At 46.1% G+C, this 15,592-nt stretch overlaps 1 protein-coding gene across 1 annotated transcript in view; it reads left to right on the forward strand.

The window, feature by feature from the left end:
- Positions 1-15,352, forward strand: part of LOC144500866 (A-type potassium channel modulatory protein KCNIP2-like) — a 150,399-nt gene extending 135,047 nt beyond the window's left edge. Inside the window, exons 2-8 of the mRNA XM_078224339.1 lie at positions 134-258; positions 1,173-1,242; positions 2,491-2,561; positions 2,924-3,031; positions 10,973-11,077; positions 12,837-12,899; positions 15,210-15,352. Of these exons, the coding sequence (XP_078080465.1) occupies positions 134-258; positions 1,173-1,242; positions 2,491-2,561; positions 2,924-3,031; positions 10,973-11,077; positions 12,837-12,899; positions 15,210-15,257 (590 nt within the window). The 3' untranslated portion in view covers positions 15,258-15,352. The remainder of the gene's footprint in view (positions 1-133; positions 259-1,172; positions 1,243-2,490; positions 2,562-2,923; positions 3,032-10,972; positions 11,078-12,836; positions 12,900-15,209) is intronic.
- Positions 15,353-15,592: the final 240 nt, after the last annotated feature.

Raw genomic sequence — 15,592 nt, forward strand, 5'->3', positions numbered from 1 at the left:
GTAAATTAGCAGTTGACGATAAATTCATTGTTCATTCATCCATTGGATATACATTTTACCAGTTGACTTTGCACCCAATGGGATTCCCTTCACCTTCATCTCTAACTCTCCCACCTTCCCTCTCTCCTTACAGACAGCATCGAGGATGAGTTTGAGCCTTCCACAGTGTGTCACCGACCTGAAGGCCTGGAACAGCTTCAGGGGCAAACAAAGTTCACCAAGAAGGAGCTCCAAGTCCTGTATCGGGGCTTCAAAACTGTGAGTTATCCACTGAACGAAGTGAGCTACCAGGGATTACCCATGGACAGCCACTGATTGCTAACTGTAATTCCCTCCGAGGCAGGAGGTGACGGATTCAAACTCCACTCCAGATACCCATATATGCCATTCAGGCTGACACTCGAGTGCAGCGCTGAGGGAATGCCGCACTGTCAGAGGAACCTTGAGATGAGAAACTGAGGCTCTGGCTATCCTCTGCGGTGGATGTAGAAGATCCTATGATCACTATTTCCAGGCAGATCAGGGAGAGATCTTCCTGTGTCCTGGCCAATATATGTCCCTCAATCGCTATCAGTCACCATCTCATGATCACATGTGTGTGGGAGCTTGCTGTGCACAAATTGGCTGCCATGTTTCCTACATTGCCATAGTGATCAGCATTTTAACCTGTGGAGAGCTATCGAAAGTCAAAGAACAAAGAAAATTACAGCACAGGAACAGGCCCTTCGGCCCTCCAACCACAATCATACTGCCCTTCTGAACTAAAGCCCCCTACCCTTCTGGGGACCATATCCCTCTATTCCCATCCTATTCATGTATTTGTCCAGACACCCCTTAAAAGTCACTATCGTATCTGCTTCCACTACCTCCCCCGGCAGCGAGTTCCAGGCACCCACCATTCTCTGTGTAAAAAACTTGCCTCGTACATCTCCTTTAAACCTTGTCCCTCGCACCTTAAACCTGTGCCCCCTGTGTCCATGCCCCTCATAATGTTGTGAAAGGTGTAGAAATACAACCTTGTTCTCCATATTTCTCATTCCAGTTCCCCGACTACATTCAGAAAGCTGATTAGCTTCACCTTCTTGTTATTTTTAAACTGTGCGTGTGGTTTGGTGAACCCTCCAGACAGATTGCAAACTGAATTTGATTTTTTTTTTGTCCCTTGCTGCTAGGAATGTCCCAGTGGTGTTGTCAACGAAGAAACATTTAAACAGATTTACTCCCAGTTCTTTCCTCAAGGAGGTAAGTTCTACAATAGCAGATTGTTATGTTTACTGGTCTTGAGGTTGTGACTGAATCCAGGGAACGGGAGTTCAAATCCCATCACTGGAAGTTTGAGAATTTGAATTGTGTTTTTAAAAACTAATGAAATCAGAGAATCCCAACAGTGCAGAAGCAGCCATTCGACTCGATGGGTGGGATTTTCCGGCCCCAAAACCAGAATATCTCACCCAAGGTAGACGGACCTTTGCACGGCCCCCCAACCCCGCCCACTATGATTCCCATGGCAGGCGGGACGGGAAAATGCCTCCCATTGAGTCTACACCGACAGAGCATCTTACCCCGGCCCATCTATCCATGAAGCCCCATACATGTCCCATACCCAATCCATCTAACCTGCACATCTTTGGATTGTGGGAGGAAACCGGAGCAGCTGGGGGAAACCCACGCAGATTCGGGGAGAACATGCAAACTTCACACAGACAGTGACCCGAGACTGGAATTGAACCCGGGACCCTGGCGCTGTGAGGCAGCAGTGCTAACCACTGTGCCACCGTGCCGCCCAGTAAGCAAGTCTCAGTAACTGTAATCATGCAGCTGTCAGAACCACATCATCCAAAAATGTTCATTGATGCCCCATCAGGGAAGGATACCTGTCGTGCTCAACTGCTCTATGCCTTCAGCATGCTCCAGACCAACAACAAATGTACTGGACACTGAATTAACCTCGAAAATGGCCTCTCAGAGTCATTGGCTGTGTTTGATGGGGACAGTGTAGAGGGAGCTTTACTCTGTATCTAACCCCGTGCTGTACCTGTCCTGGGAGTGTTTGATGGGGACAGTGTAGAGGGAGCTTTACTCTGTATCTAACCCCGTGCTGTCCCTATCCTGGGAGTGTTTGATGGGGGACAGCGTAGAGGGAGCTTCACTCTGTATCTAACCCCGTGCTGTACCTGTCCTGGGAGTGTTTGATGGGGACAGCGGAGAGGGAGCTTTACTCTGTATCTAACCCCGTGCTGTACCTGTCCTGGGAGTGTTTGATGGGGACAGCGGAGAGGGAGCTTTACTCTGTATCTAACCCCGTGCTGTACCTGTCCTGGGAGTGTTTGATGGGGACAGCGGAGAGGGAGCTTTACTCTGTATCTAACCCCGTGCTGTACCTGTCCTGGGAGTGTTTGATGGGAAACCACCTTACATTGTGCATTGAAAATAACTGAATGAATGAACTGAGTCCTTTTGTTTCCTGACAGATGGTGTTTTTCTTCACAGATTCCAGTATGTATGCACACTTTCTATTCAACGCTTTTGACACAGACCACAACGGCTCTGTCAGTTTTGAGGTCAGTGGGTTTTCAGGGGGCCATGGTGAGGAGGTGGGACTGGGGAGGGGGACATCTTCTCCTTGGTGGGTAACAAAACGTCAAAACAGATGTGTTAGAAATGTGAAACTCTCTCCCACGAGAGCTTATGGGTATCGATGGGATATTGATGATACATTGAAGCCAGAGGGTGATAACTTGGTCTTGGATCAGGGTGTCAAATGATTCAGAGCGAAAGATGTGGGAATGAAGTAGAGCTACAGATCAGCCTCAGGCTAATCGAAGCGATTCTGGACTGGATAGGGAATGCTCCAGAGATTCGCTGTTCACATGTTCGCCTGTACACCATCCCCTGTTCCTTATCTTCTGTCCTTCTCTTACAGAACTTTGTGACAGGTTTATCTGTCATCCTGCGTGGGACAATCGATGACAAACTCAGCTGGGCCTTTAACCTGTACGATTTGAATAAAGACGGCTGCATAACCAGAGAGGTAACGTGAGAACACAGGAGGAGATAGTTCGGACGGTTATTGGTCCCTCATAGACACGGGGGCGGGGGGGGGAGCGAAGGGAAAAAGGAAGAAACTTCTGTTGCATTTATATAGTGCCTTTCACAACCTCAGGATATCCCTAAACACCTCACAGCCAATGAGGTACTTTTGAAATGTAATCACACTTGTAATGTGAGTAAAGGCCACGTTTGCTTCAGTCTGGAACTCACCGCAACTAAACAGAGCCCTTTGGGTGCAATCTTGTGCCCTCCCCTGTTGGTGGGTGTGGTTGGACCCTCCAACCACACCCTGTGGGGTGGGAGGGTGTTAGGGCACCCCCTCTAAAGGGCAAGCTCTCTGCTCAGAGGGTCATGTGACCCATGTGGCCAATCTGGCCGGAGGGAGTGAACCCTGGAGCTGAGCGTGGATTTTCCTCACCGGTTCGGAGTCTGGGGTCCGTTGGCCTTCCTATCCCTCTCTGTACATAGCTACCTTCATTAACCAACCCATTCATTAATCTACTTTGCAAGATACATTACAAGTGCAACTACATTTCAAAAGTATTTCATTGGCTGTGGGGTGTTTAGGGATGTCCTGAGTTTGTGAAACGCACTATATAAATGCAACAGAAGGCGGGGGGGGGGGGGCGTTATTTGATCAGGCGGGAGGGTGGTGGGCAGACACTCGGCTGCTTTCTAACCTCCACCCTAGTTCAGAGGCTGAGGGGGGCCTGTCTACCCTGCCTCCGGGTTAGGCCTGTACGAGGGCCTTAACCAGCCACTGCTGGTGTGAACCTGTGGGATCCCAGGAGGGGCAGCGCCTCATTCAAAGGCAGTCAGTGTCTAACTTTTAAAGGTTATGGGGAAAAGGCAGGAGAATGGGGATGAGAATCATATCAGCCATGATCGAATGGCGGAGCAGACTCGATGGAGCGAATGGCCTAATTCTGCTCCTATTTCTTATGGTCAAATGGTAAGGGGGCTGAGAGCCACCCCCTCCCTTGCTGCTGAACCCCTGCCCTTGCTGCTAACGTCCTGCCCTTGCTGCCCATCCCCCTCATGCCCTCACTCACCTCCGGACTGACAACCAGTGATGATTCCCCGGTCTTTGGCACTGCCTCCCCAGTTGCCATTCAATAGAACAACCAGCCTCTGATTGGCTGGCAACTCTCAATGGGTGGATCTCGATATGTCCCCCTCCCCAACCCCACATCCATCATTCTGCAGCGATATGTCCCCCTCCCCAACCCCACATCCATCATTCTGCAGCGATATGTCCCCCTCCCCAACCCCACATCCATCATTCTGCTGTGGTATCCGCTGTATCTCGGCTGTACAGCTCTTTCGATTACAATGCCTTCTTTCCACCAATCCCATATCCACAATCCCTCTCTCCGGGCTGTAGCATTTTCAAGTTTTTATTGTTGAGCTGGAGGTTCTGATCACAGCTGTCTTCCCATCAATAATTCTGACGGCGGGAGCCTGTATTTTAGCGATGAGTTTCTATAGTTAAGAAGGACTAAGTTAATATCTTCGTTCTTTTTCATCAATTCCTTGATTGTTCAAACTCCTCTTCCTGCTTTTCCATTCGATTGAGGATGTCTGGGTGATCTAGTCACATGTATGAAGCCACAGTTCTGTACAATGTCTCTGTAACAAACTGAGGTCTGTTGTCTGGCACCACAATGTCCGGGATGCCATACGTGGTGAAGATTCTTTTTAATGACGTGATGACTGTCCTGCCATGGTGCTGTGTAGTCTACTCACTTCAAAGATCTGGGGTAGTAAACAGTCACAATGAAGAACACTTTGCCTTTAAACTCAAATAAATCCATTCCCAAGTGCCGGGAAGGAAAGTGGCGGGTGCAAAGTAGTTCATTCTGCTGCTGGCTATGCATTTGCTGTTGTTTGCTATTTCCCTTCAACATACTCAGTAACTGAATTGTAGCTCCTGAGTCTCAGTCTAAAATGTTGAATTCCAAGTGACATTTTTGCAAAGTCCTTTAGGTTAAGAAGGATAACCAAAGGTTTGTGGTCTGTTTCAATTTTAAACCCCAATCACATAACATAATCAGAGAACTTTTCACAGGCCCATGTGGTTGCTAATGTTTTCTTTGATTACGTAGCTTTTCTCTGCGTCTGTAAGAGGAGGTGATGGCCTAGTGGTTTTATCACTCGACTATTAATCCAAAAACTCAGCTAATGTCCTGGGAACCCGGGTTCGAATCCCGCCACAGCAAGTGGTGGAATTTGAATTCAATAAAAAATATCTGGAATTAAGAATCTACTGATGACCATGAAACCATTGTCAATTGTCGGAAAAACCCATTTGGTTCACTAACATCCTTTAGGGAAGGAAATCTGCTGTCCTTACCTGGTCTGGCCTACATGTGACTCCAGAGTCACAGCAATGTGGTTGATTCTCAGTTAGGGAGGGGCAATAAATGCTGTCCAGCCAGCGATCCCCATGTCCCACAAATGAATAAAACAAGTGATCTTGAGACATAATAAACTGGCCTGCTTGATCCATATTTTGAACTTGAAACAACACCACGCCCAAGCAGTGTGGTGGCAGGGGGGAATGGTGGCATAGTGATAATGTCTCACTGGACTGGTAATGCAGAGGTCCAGGCTAATGCTTTGGGGACATGGGTTCAAATTCCACCATGTTTGTTGGTGGAATCTAAATACAATTAATTGGTTAATCTGGAATATAAAGCTGGTCTCAGTAATGGTGACCATGAAACTATCATCGACTGTTGTAAAAACCCATCTGCTTCACTCATGGAGGAAATCTGCCGTCTTTACCGGGTCTGGCCTACATGTGACTCCAGGCCCACAGAAATGTGATTGGCTCTTAACTGCCCCCTGAAATGGCTGAGCAAGGGAAATATGAATTAGGAGGAGGCCATTCAGCCCCTCGAGCCTGCTCCGCCACTCAATAAGATCATGGCTGATCTGATTGTGGCCTCAACTTCACATTCCACCTCCCCCCAATAAACATTGACTTCCTTCTTAAGGTAGTCAAGAATCTATCTACCTTAGTCGTAAAGATATTAATTGAAGCTGCCTCCTCCACGCTCTGAGGAAGAGAGTTCCAAAGATTCATGGGCCTCTGAGAAGAAAGTTCTTCTCACCTCTGTAATAAATGGGAGATGCCTTATTTTTAAACGGTGTGAAATTAGGAATGTGCAGCAAATCCTGACCTTAACAGTGATGCCCACATCCCATGAAAGAATTTTAAAATGTTTGTAGATGATGCGCCCATTGCTACAATTGTTGGAACTCTGGGTCAACAATTGTGCTAGAATTCCTGGTGAATGGAAACTTTTGAATTTGTCAAAAGCTGTTCCATATTCCAGCATCGGTGCTGACCTCATATCAACAGCTGTCGGAACAGCTCATTGATTTCCAAAAGTTGGGTAGGAACTTGCCCACTTGGTTGACCTTCCCAAAGAAGCTTTGTAATTCTGTGATGGTTCTAGGTTGTGGGAACTTTCTGATCACCTTGGTTTTCTGTGGATTGGCCATAATTCCTGAAGCTTTTACAATGTGCCCTAAGAATTTTATCTCAGGCTTTACAAATTCACATTTTTCGTTCAATGTCAAACCTGCTTCTTACAGAATCGTGAGGACTGCTCTCCCTTGATGGTCATGTTCTTCCTTCAATGAACCATGAATGAGAATGTCGTGCAGAAGGCATATTACTCCTTCCATGCCTTCAGGGGTCATTGTTTGGAATATCTCAGGTGCAGAAGCAATTCCAAATGGCACCCTATTGTGATAAAAGTTGTTAACAATCTGGATTCTTTGTCCGGATGTAACTACCACAAGCCACAGTAAGCATTTAACTTTGTAAAGAACATACTTTTTGCTAACTTAGCAAGACTTTCATCCACTGAAGCACTCGACTGACTTGTCTAATTGAGTCTAGTCCATGCCGATTCTAACTGAACCATTAGCTTTGTACTTGACCATTCCAGAACTTCACTTTATTGCTATGGTTACTTAAAACATAAGAACATAAGAACTAGGAGCAGGAGTAGGCCATCTGGCCCCTCGAGCCTGCTCCGCCATTCAATAAGATCATGGCTGATCTTTTTGTGGACTCAGCTCCACTTACCCGCCCGCTCACCATAACCCTTAATTCCTTTACTGTTCAAAAATGTATCTATCTTTGCCTTAAAAACATTCAATGAGGGAGCCTTAACTGCTTCACTGGGCAGGGAATTCCACAGATTCACAACCTTTTGTATGAAGAAGTTCCTCCTCAACTCAGTCCTAAATCTGCTCCCCCTTATTTTGAGGCTATGCCCCCTAGTTCTAGTTTCACCTGCCAGTGAAAACAACTTCCCTGCTTCTATCTTATCTATTCCCTTCATAATCTTATATGTTTCTATAAGATCAGAACATAAGAATATAAGAACATAAGAACTAGGAGCAGGAATAGGCCATCTGGCCCCTCGAGCCTGCTCCGCCATTCAATAAGATCATGGCTGATCTTTTCGTGGACTCAGCTCCACTTACCCGCCCGCTCACCATAACCCTTAATTCCTTTACTGTTCAAAAATGTATCTATCCTTGCCTTAAAAACATTCAATGAGGTAGCCTTAACTGCTTCACTGGGCAGGGATTTCCACAGATTCACAACCCTTTGTGTGAAGAAGTTCTTCCTCAATTCATTCCCCTTATTTTGAGGCCATGCCCCCTAATTCTAGTTTCACCTGCCAGTGGAAACAACTTCCCTGCTTCTATCTTATCTATTCCCTTCATAATCTTATATGTTTCTAGAAGATCTCCCCTCATTCTTCTAAATTCCAATGAGTATAGTCCCAGTCTACTCAGTCTCTCCTCATAAGCCAACCCTCTCAACTCCGGAATCAACTTAGTGAATCTCCTCTGCACCCCCTCCAGTGCCAGTATATCCTTTACTGGAGAGATGACCCCCTGTTGTAACATATGTTCAATTTCACTCTTGAATTTGTCCAAGAGAGTGTGACGGATGTTCCCCTCTGTGTAGAGACATATAGGCTTAGCATCTGCTGTTAGAGCTACATGACACTCTGTCTTCAGCTTTCCTAAACCTGAAAATAAGGATGGAACTTTATTCCTGAATACATTAATCAACTGCTCATCAGAAATTTCATCAACCTTGTAAATGAATCTCAACTGCAAACACGCGTTTCTGCTCAATAATGATGACTGCTGGTTCTGTATAACTTACAGGCGTTCAACAATTTCTTTATCCTTGTAACTTAATCCCGTTAGGTGTTGCCCTATCACTTCCAGTATGGTCCCTCCTGGACATTGCAACTGAATGGAGGATTGCTGTAATGTTATATCTTTAAGCCATTACACTTGATCAGATAACACTGAAACACCTGCGCCGGCACCTAGCTTGAATTCCATGGGGTGACCATCAATTTCTAATTGAATGTTCTGACAATTATTCTCTGTTTCATTAACTTCTCTTTGGAAGGTTATTTGTTTTTTCAGCAGCTGTTCTATTTTTTGTGATCTCACTTACTTTAGTTGCTGTTTCTTTCTACCTGCGAGCTATAGGAACTTTGAATTTGTAAACTATTTTGATGTATCCTACCTTCCCACAGTTGTGACACTCTGCTCCCCCTGCTGGTCATTCTTCCCACATGTGCAAGGTTTTCTGGTTACACCAAGAGCATCTCAAGGTGGTGCTTGGAACACTTCATCCTTTGCTTTACTGCATTTCCTCTTTTCTGTCTGATGTATTGAATAGCTTCACTTATTTTTCTCCAAGAGACATCACTTTCCCCATGAACAACCATTCTGTTTTGCTTCCAATGCACCATAGAATCCTACAGTGCAGAAGGAGGCCATTCAGCCCATTGAGTCTGCACTGACCACAATCCCATCTAGGCCCTATCCCCATAACCCCATGCATTTACCATAATTAGTCCCCTGACACTAAGCGGCAATTTAGCATGGCCAATCCACCTAACCCGCACATCTTTGGACTGTGGAAGGAAACCGGAGTACTCGGAGACACAAGGAGAATGTGCAGACTCCACACAGACAGTGACCCAAGCTGGAATCGAACCCGGGTCCCTGGCGCTGTGAGGCAGCAATGCCAACCACTGTGCCACTGTGCCGCACACACAGTCTGTCATCCTATCTGTACTGCGTTTGTGAAAGTTAAATCTTCCTTCATTTGCAAAAGATTGAATAGATTAATTCTGAAATATGAATTGAGTGTCTGAAGGACACGAGCTCAAAGCCTCATCAACACTCTATTTTGCAGCCATATCATTGCTATGGCCCCGACTGTGCAGAGTAAAGTACTGATCCCTCTGCTCTTTCTTATGCAAACCAGAAGCTGTTTTGTATCTGGAGAATCTTTCCTTCCAATGATCCCAGTGTTGAGCTCGGTGCAAACATTCCACGTTTCAGACTGATCCTGGGATTGGCAATGTAGACTCCATGCTTACCCTGAACTCTGGATTGCTGCTTATTGAGTAGTTTGGTGCTGGATTGTGTTCTATACTCACTGCTGTCTGGACTCTGTGTCTGCTTGTACTGCAGCACCCACCATGCTCTGTTCTTAGGTGAGTCTTTAATCTTTTTATCCTATCATTTCCAAGGATTCTGAGGCCTCTCAGGACTGCAATCACCTCTTGGAGATTTTCCGGGTATTTATGCTTTGTCCGCTGCCGCCATGTTGCACCTTGGGTTCAGGGTCTAGATGGGGTTTCTTTAGGGCTTGCCTCTTACTCTAAGAATGCTACCATGGATTGTTATTCATAAAAATCATTATTATTTATTTACAGATCTCTATATGTCTCGCTCACTCTACACCAGGTTATACTTTTACATCCTATCAAATCTCAGTCTTTTAGTCATGTGATACTGCATTACAGTCGCTCTCGATTTTAACCTTTTACTCTACATCTCCCAATCTGGATTTGTCTTGATTTTTAAAATTCACATCCTCCATGGACACAGCTCGTCCTATCTCTGTTCTCTAATCCAGCCCAAAACCTGTCCAATTCTGGCTCTTTGAGAATCCCCAGTTTGAATCGCTCCACCATTGGCAGCTATGTTTTCCGTTGTCTGGGCCCTAACTCTGCAATTCATTCCTTAAACTCCTCCACACGCTCTATTGCATTCCAATGCTCCGTAAACTCTACGCATTTGACCAAAGGTCTGCCTATATCTCCCAATATCTCTGTAAGCATTTTGGTGTCAGGTTTAATTCAATAATGTTCCTGAGAAGCGCCTTGCGATGTTTTACCATTTATTGGTGCTAGACAAAGGCAGTCATTGTTGAATGTAACTGAAACATCAACAGTGGAAATTTCAGACAATTACAGAATCCCTACACTGCCAAAGGAGGCCATTCGGCCCATTGAGTCTGAACCGACTCTCCAAAAGAGCATCCTACCCTCCCCTCCGCCCTATTCTCATACTCCAGTGTATTTCCCGTGGCTAATCCCCCGAACCTACACATCATTGAACCTTAAGAGGCAATTTAGCATGGCTAATCCACCTTACCCGAACGTCTTTGGACACTAAGGGGTAAGTTAGCATGGTCAATGCACCTGACCTGCACATCTTTGGAGTGTGGGAGGAAACCGGAGGAAACCCATGCAGACATGGGGAGATGCAGACATGGGAAGAAAGTGCAAACTCCACACAGTCATCCAAGGCTGGAATTGAACCCGGGTCCCAGACGCTGTGAGGCAGCAGTGCAAACCACTGTGCCACCATGCTGATTCCTTGGGCAGGGCCGTTGGATGCCTAAGCTAAGGTATCTGCTGATGTTACACTGGTGGATCAGTAGAATTTCCTACGGAGATTCACCTGCAAGGGGCAGTCCCCAATCACCAGAAAGAGGCGTGGAGTTGATAGGAATGGAGATGGCAATTTGCTTAACAATGTCTTTTTTTTGCTCCGATTTATGTTGCAGGAAATGTTGGATATTATGAAATCCATTTATGATATGATGGGAAAGTATACATACCCAACAGTGAGGGAGGATTCACCACAGGAACATGTTGAAACCTTCTTCCAGGTAAGATATCAAACACTGCAAACCATCAGCTTAAAGGAACAGTATAGAGGGAGCTTTACTCTGTATCTAACCCCATGATGTACCTGCCCTGGGAGTGTTTGATGGGGACAGTGTAGAGGGAGCTTTATTCTGTATCTAACCCCGTGCTGTACCTAACCTGGGAGTGTTTGATGGGGACAGTGTAGAGGGAGCTTTGTTCTGTATCTAACTCTGTACTGTACCTGTCCTAGGAATGTTTGATGGGGACAGTATAGAGGGACCTTTACTCTGTATCTAACCCCATGCTGTATCTGTCCTGGGAGTGTTTGATGGGGACAGTGTAGAGGGAGCTTTACTCTGTATCTAACCCCGTGCTATACCTGTCCTGGGAGTGTTTGATGGGGACAGTGTAGAGGGACCTTTACTCTGTATCGAACCCCAAGCTGTACCTGTCCTGGGAGTGTTTGATGGGGACAGTGTAGAGGGAGCTTTACTCTGTATCTAACCCCGTGCTGTACCTGTCCTGGGAGTGTTTGATGGGGACAGTGTAGAGGGAGCTTTACTCTGTATCTAACCCCGTGCTATACCTGTCCTGGGAGTGTTTGATGGGGACAGTGTAGAGGGACCTTTACTCTGTATCTAACCCCATGCTGTACCTGTCCTGGGAGTGTTTGATGCGGACAGTGTAGAGGGAGCTTTACTCTGTATCTAACCCCGTGCTGTACCTGTCCTGGGAGTGTTTGATGGGGACAGTGTAGAGAGAGCTTTACTCTGTATCTAACCCCGTGCTGTACCTGTCCTGGGAGTGTTTGATGGGGACAGTGTAGAGGGAGCTTTACTCTGTATCTAACCCCGTGCTGTACCTGTCCTGGGAGTGTTTGATGGGGACAGTGTAGAGGGACCTTTACTCTGTATCTAACCCCAAGCTGTACCTGTCCTGGGAGTGTTTGATGGGGACAGTGTAGAGGGAGCTTTACTCTGTATCTAACCCCGTGCTGTACCTGTCCTGGGAGTGTTTGATGGGGACAGTGTAGAGGGAGCTTTACTCTGTATCTAACCCCGTGCTATACCTGTCCTGGGAGTGTTTGATGGGGACAGTGTAGAGGGACCTTTACTCTGTATCTAACCCCATGCTGTACCTGTCCTGGGAGTGTTTGATGCGGACAGTGTAGAGGGAGCTTTACTCTGTATCTAACCCCGTGCTGTACCTGTCCTGGGAGTGTTTGATGGGGACAGTGTAGAGAGAGCTTTACTCTGTATCTAACCCCGTGCTGTACCTGTCCTGGGAGTGTTTGATGGGGACAGTGTAGAGGGAGCTTTACTCTGTATCTAACCCCGTGCTGTACCTGTCCTGGGAGTGTTTGATGGGGACAGTGTAGAGGGAGCTTTACTCTGTATCTAACCCCGTGCTGTACCTGTCCTGGGAGTGTTTGATGGGGACAGTGTAGAGAGAGCTTTACTCTGTATCTAACCCCGTGCTGTACCTGTCCTGGGAGTGTTTGATGGGGACAGTGTGGTGGGAGCTTTACTCTGTATCTAACCCCGTGCTGTACCTGTCCTGGGAGTGTTTGATGGGGACAGTGTGGAGGGAGCTTTACTCTGTATCTAACCCCGTGCTGTACCTGTCCTGGGAGTGTTTGATGATCTCATTAACTTAGGTCCAGGAAATTCCTATTTGTTGATTTTGTTACGCTGACAGAATGAGGAATTGAAACCTGCAGCGATGTGACGGTGATTGATTGCCTTGTCATTTCATTCTGTATCTCACTTCCCACCACAGAAAATGGACAAGAACAGGGATGGAGTCGTTACCATTGAGGAGTTTATCGAAACATGCCAAAAGGTGAGATAATAACCCCAGGTGTCCGATCTGTATCTGTGAGAAATACGGAGCGGTGTTGGGCTGAGAGGAACTGAAGTCAGACAGCAGGAGTTCACTGCGTTTTATTCTCAGAGACTGATTCCTGCTGCCACCTTCAGCCTCTCCCCTACTGTCCTTAATAATCCCTTTCTCCCTCACTGAGATCATTCTGCTCTTCCCGACTCCCATCTCTGTTATTCCCTCAACTTAGACCCTGTCCCCTTGCTGCATCCTCACTGACAGACACTGAAAAAGCAGCACCCACACATCTCCAGTCACACTGGAACCTGGGGAGCTCCATCGCTCCGTCTGTCCGCTTCATTCTAAGGGCTATCAAATACCAATCCTTGCATTTCTTCATGAAACTTGCAAGATTCATGTGGTGGCGTAGATAAGGAGTTTATAGAATGTTTACAGGATAATTTATTTGAACAGCTTGTTCTGAAGCCAACCTCAGAGCAGGCTGTACTGGGACCTGCTATTGTGCAATGAGATTGGATTAATTCATAAATTCATCGTGAAGGCACCCCGGGATAACAGTGATCATGAAATGATTGAATTTTACATTCATTTTTTGAGCGAGAGGAGTGCGCCCAAGACTAGTATTTTAAACTGAAATAAGGGCAACTCTGAGGGCATAAAAGCAGAACTAGCTAAAGTGAACTCGCCAATGTGCTGGTGGGCTGGGGAAGAGAGCCTCGGTGGGAGACATTTGAAGGGATATTTCAGAAAACGCAAAATAGATACATTCTGATGAAAATGAAAATATTCCAAGGGAAAGATCACCATCCATGATTAACACAAAAAAAATTAAAGATGGTGTTAAACTTAAAGAGAGAAGATATAATTGTACAAGGGTAGGTGGCAGATCAAAAGATTGGACAGAAAATAAAGAATAACAAAGAATGACAAAAAGATTATCGAGGTGGGATCAATTCGAGAATGAGAGAAAGAAGCCAGAAATATAAAGATGGATTGTAAGAACTTCTGGAGATATTTAAATAAGAAAAGCTCGATCAAAGTGGATGTCGGTCCTATGGAACGTGCATCTATGGAATAGATGATGAAAAGTTGGCAGATGGTGGATGAATTGGACAGATATTTTGTATCTATGCTCACAATACAGGACACAAGTAACATCCCAGAAATAGCTGCACAACAGGAAATGGAAGAGAGGGAGGAACTCAGGAAAATTACAGGGAAGGGGTACTGAGCACATTATTGGGTCTGTGGGGCTGACAAAACCCCAGGTCTGGGTGGACTTCACCCTAAGGTCCTGAAAGAAGTGACTAATGAGAGAGTTGATGCATTGGTTTTAAATGTCCAAAATTGCCTAGATTCAGGGAAGGTCCCATTAGATTAGATGTTAACAAATATAACCCCTTTATTCAAAACGGGCGGGAGACAGAAAGCAGGAAACTACAGCCAGTTAACCTCACATCTGTCACAGTGAAAATGTTCAAAGCTTTTATTAAAGACGTTATAGCAGGGCACTTGGAAAAATTCAAGGTAATCAGGCAGAATCAACATGGTTTTGTGAAAGGGAAATCATATTTAATCAATTTATTGGAGTTATTTGAATGAGTCTCATGCTGTAGATAAAGGGAAACTGGTGGATGTACTGTACTTAGATTTCCAGAAAGCATTTGACAAGGTGTCACATCAAAGGTTATTGCGGAAAATGTGTGAATGTGTGAGTGAGTGTTAGTGTGTGTGAGTGTGCATGTGTGTGTGAGTGAGTGTGAGTATGTGAGTGAGTGGGAATGTGTGAGTGAATGCGAGCGTGAGTGTGAGTATGAGTAGGATTATGACTGAATGGGAGTGTGAATGTGTGTGTGGGGTGTATGAATCATTGAATCTACAGTGCAGAAGGAGGCCACTTGGCCCATCGAGTCTGCACCGATCACAATCCCATCCAGGCCCTATCCCATGCATTTACCCCAGCTAGTCCCCCTGACATTAAGGGGCAATTTAGTATGACCAATCCACCTAACCCGCATATCTTTGGAGTGTGGGAGGAAACCGGAGCACCCGGAGGAAACCCACCCAGACACGGGGAAATTGTGCAAATTTCACACAGACAGTGACCCAAGCCGGGAATTGAACCGGGGTCCCCGGCGCTGTGAGGCAGCAGTGCTAACCACTGTGCCACCGTGCCGCCCATGTAAGTGAATGTGGAGTGAGTGAGTGTGTGGGAGTGGGTGGGAGTGAGTGGGAGTGAGAGTGTCGATATGTAAATGAATGTGAGTCTGTGTATTTGTTGATCATTAATTATTTGTCCTCTTGATTCAGGATGAAAACATCATGAAGTCGATGCAGCTTTTCGAGAACGTCATCTAGAGGTCGGAGGTGGAGCTGAGGTCAACAGCGGGTTGACCTCTGACTCCTCGCCCTCCTTCCTTGGCAGTCATTTTGATTGATGGACGTTTCCTTGGGTCTGGGACTTGTCCAGTGGGAGCTACACCTTCTCCAATCAGAATTAACCTGGTTGTGGGGGGGCGGAGTTTGATTGTAGGATGTTCCACAGAGAGAGAGAGAGAGAGAGAACGAGAGAGAGGAGGAGAAAAGGACCTATGCAACGCACAGATTGTACCTTTCTCGGACCCACAAACTGCTTGAGAATGTGAAGAGTGTGACATCAAGAATCTCCATGAGAATATGGCTGTGAGACCCAC

This window comes from Mustelus asterias, chromosome 11 (assembly GCF_964213995.1).
Source record: "Mustelus asterias chromosome 11, sMusAst1.hap1.1, whole genome shotgun sequence".
In the NCBI taxonomy this organism is placed as follows: domain Eukaryota; kingdom Metazoa; phylum Chordata; class Chondrichthyes; order Carcharhiniformes; family Triakidae; genus Mustelus; species Mustelus asterias.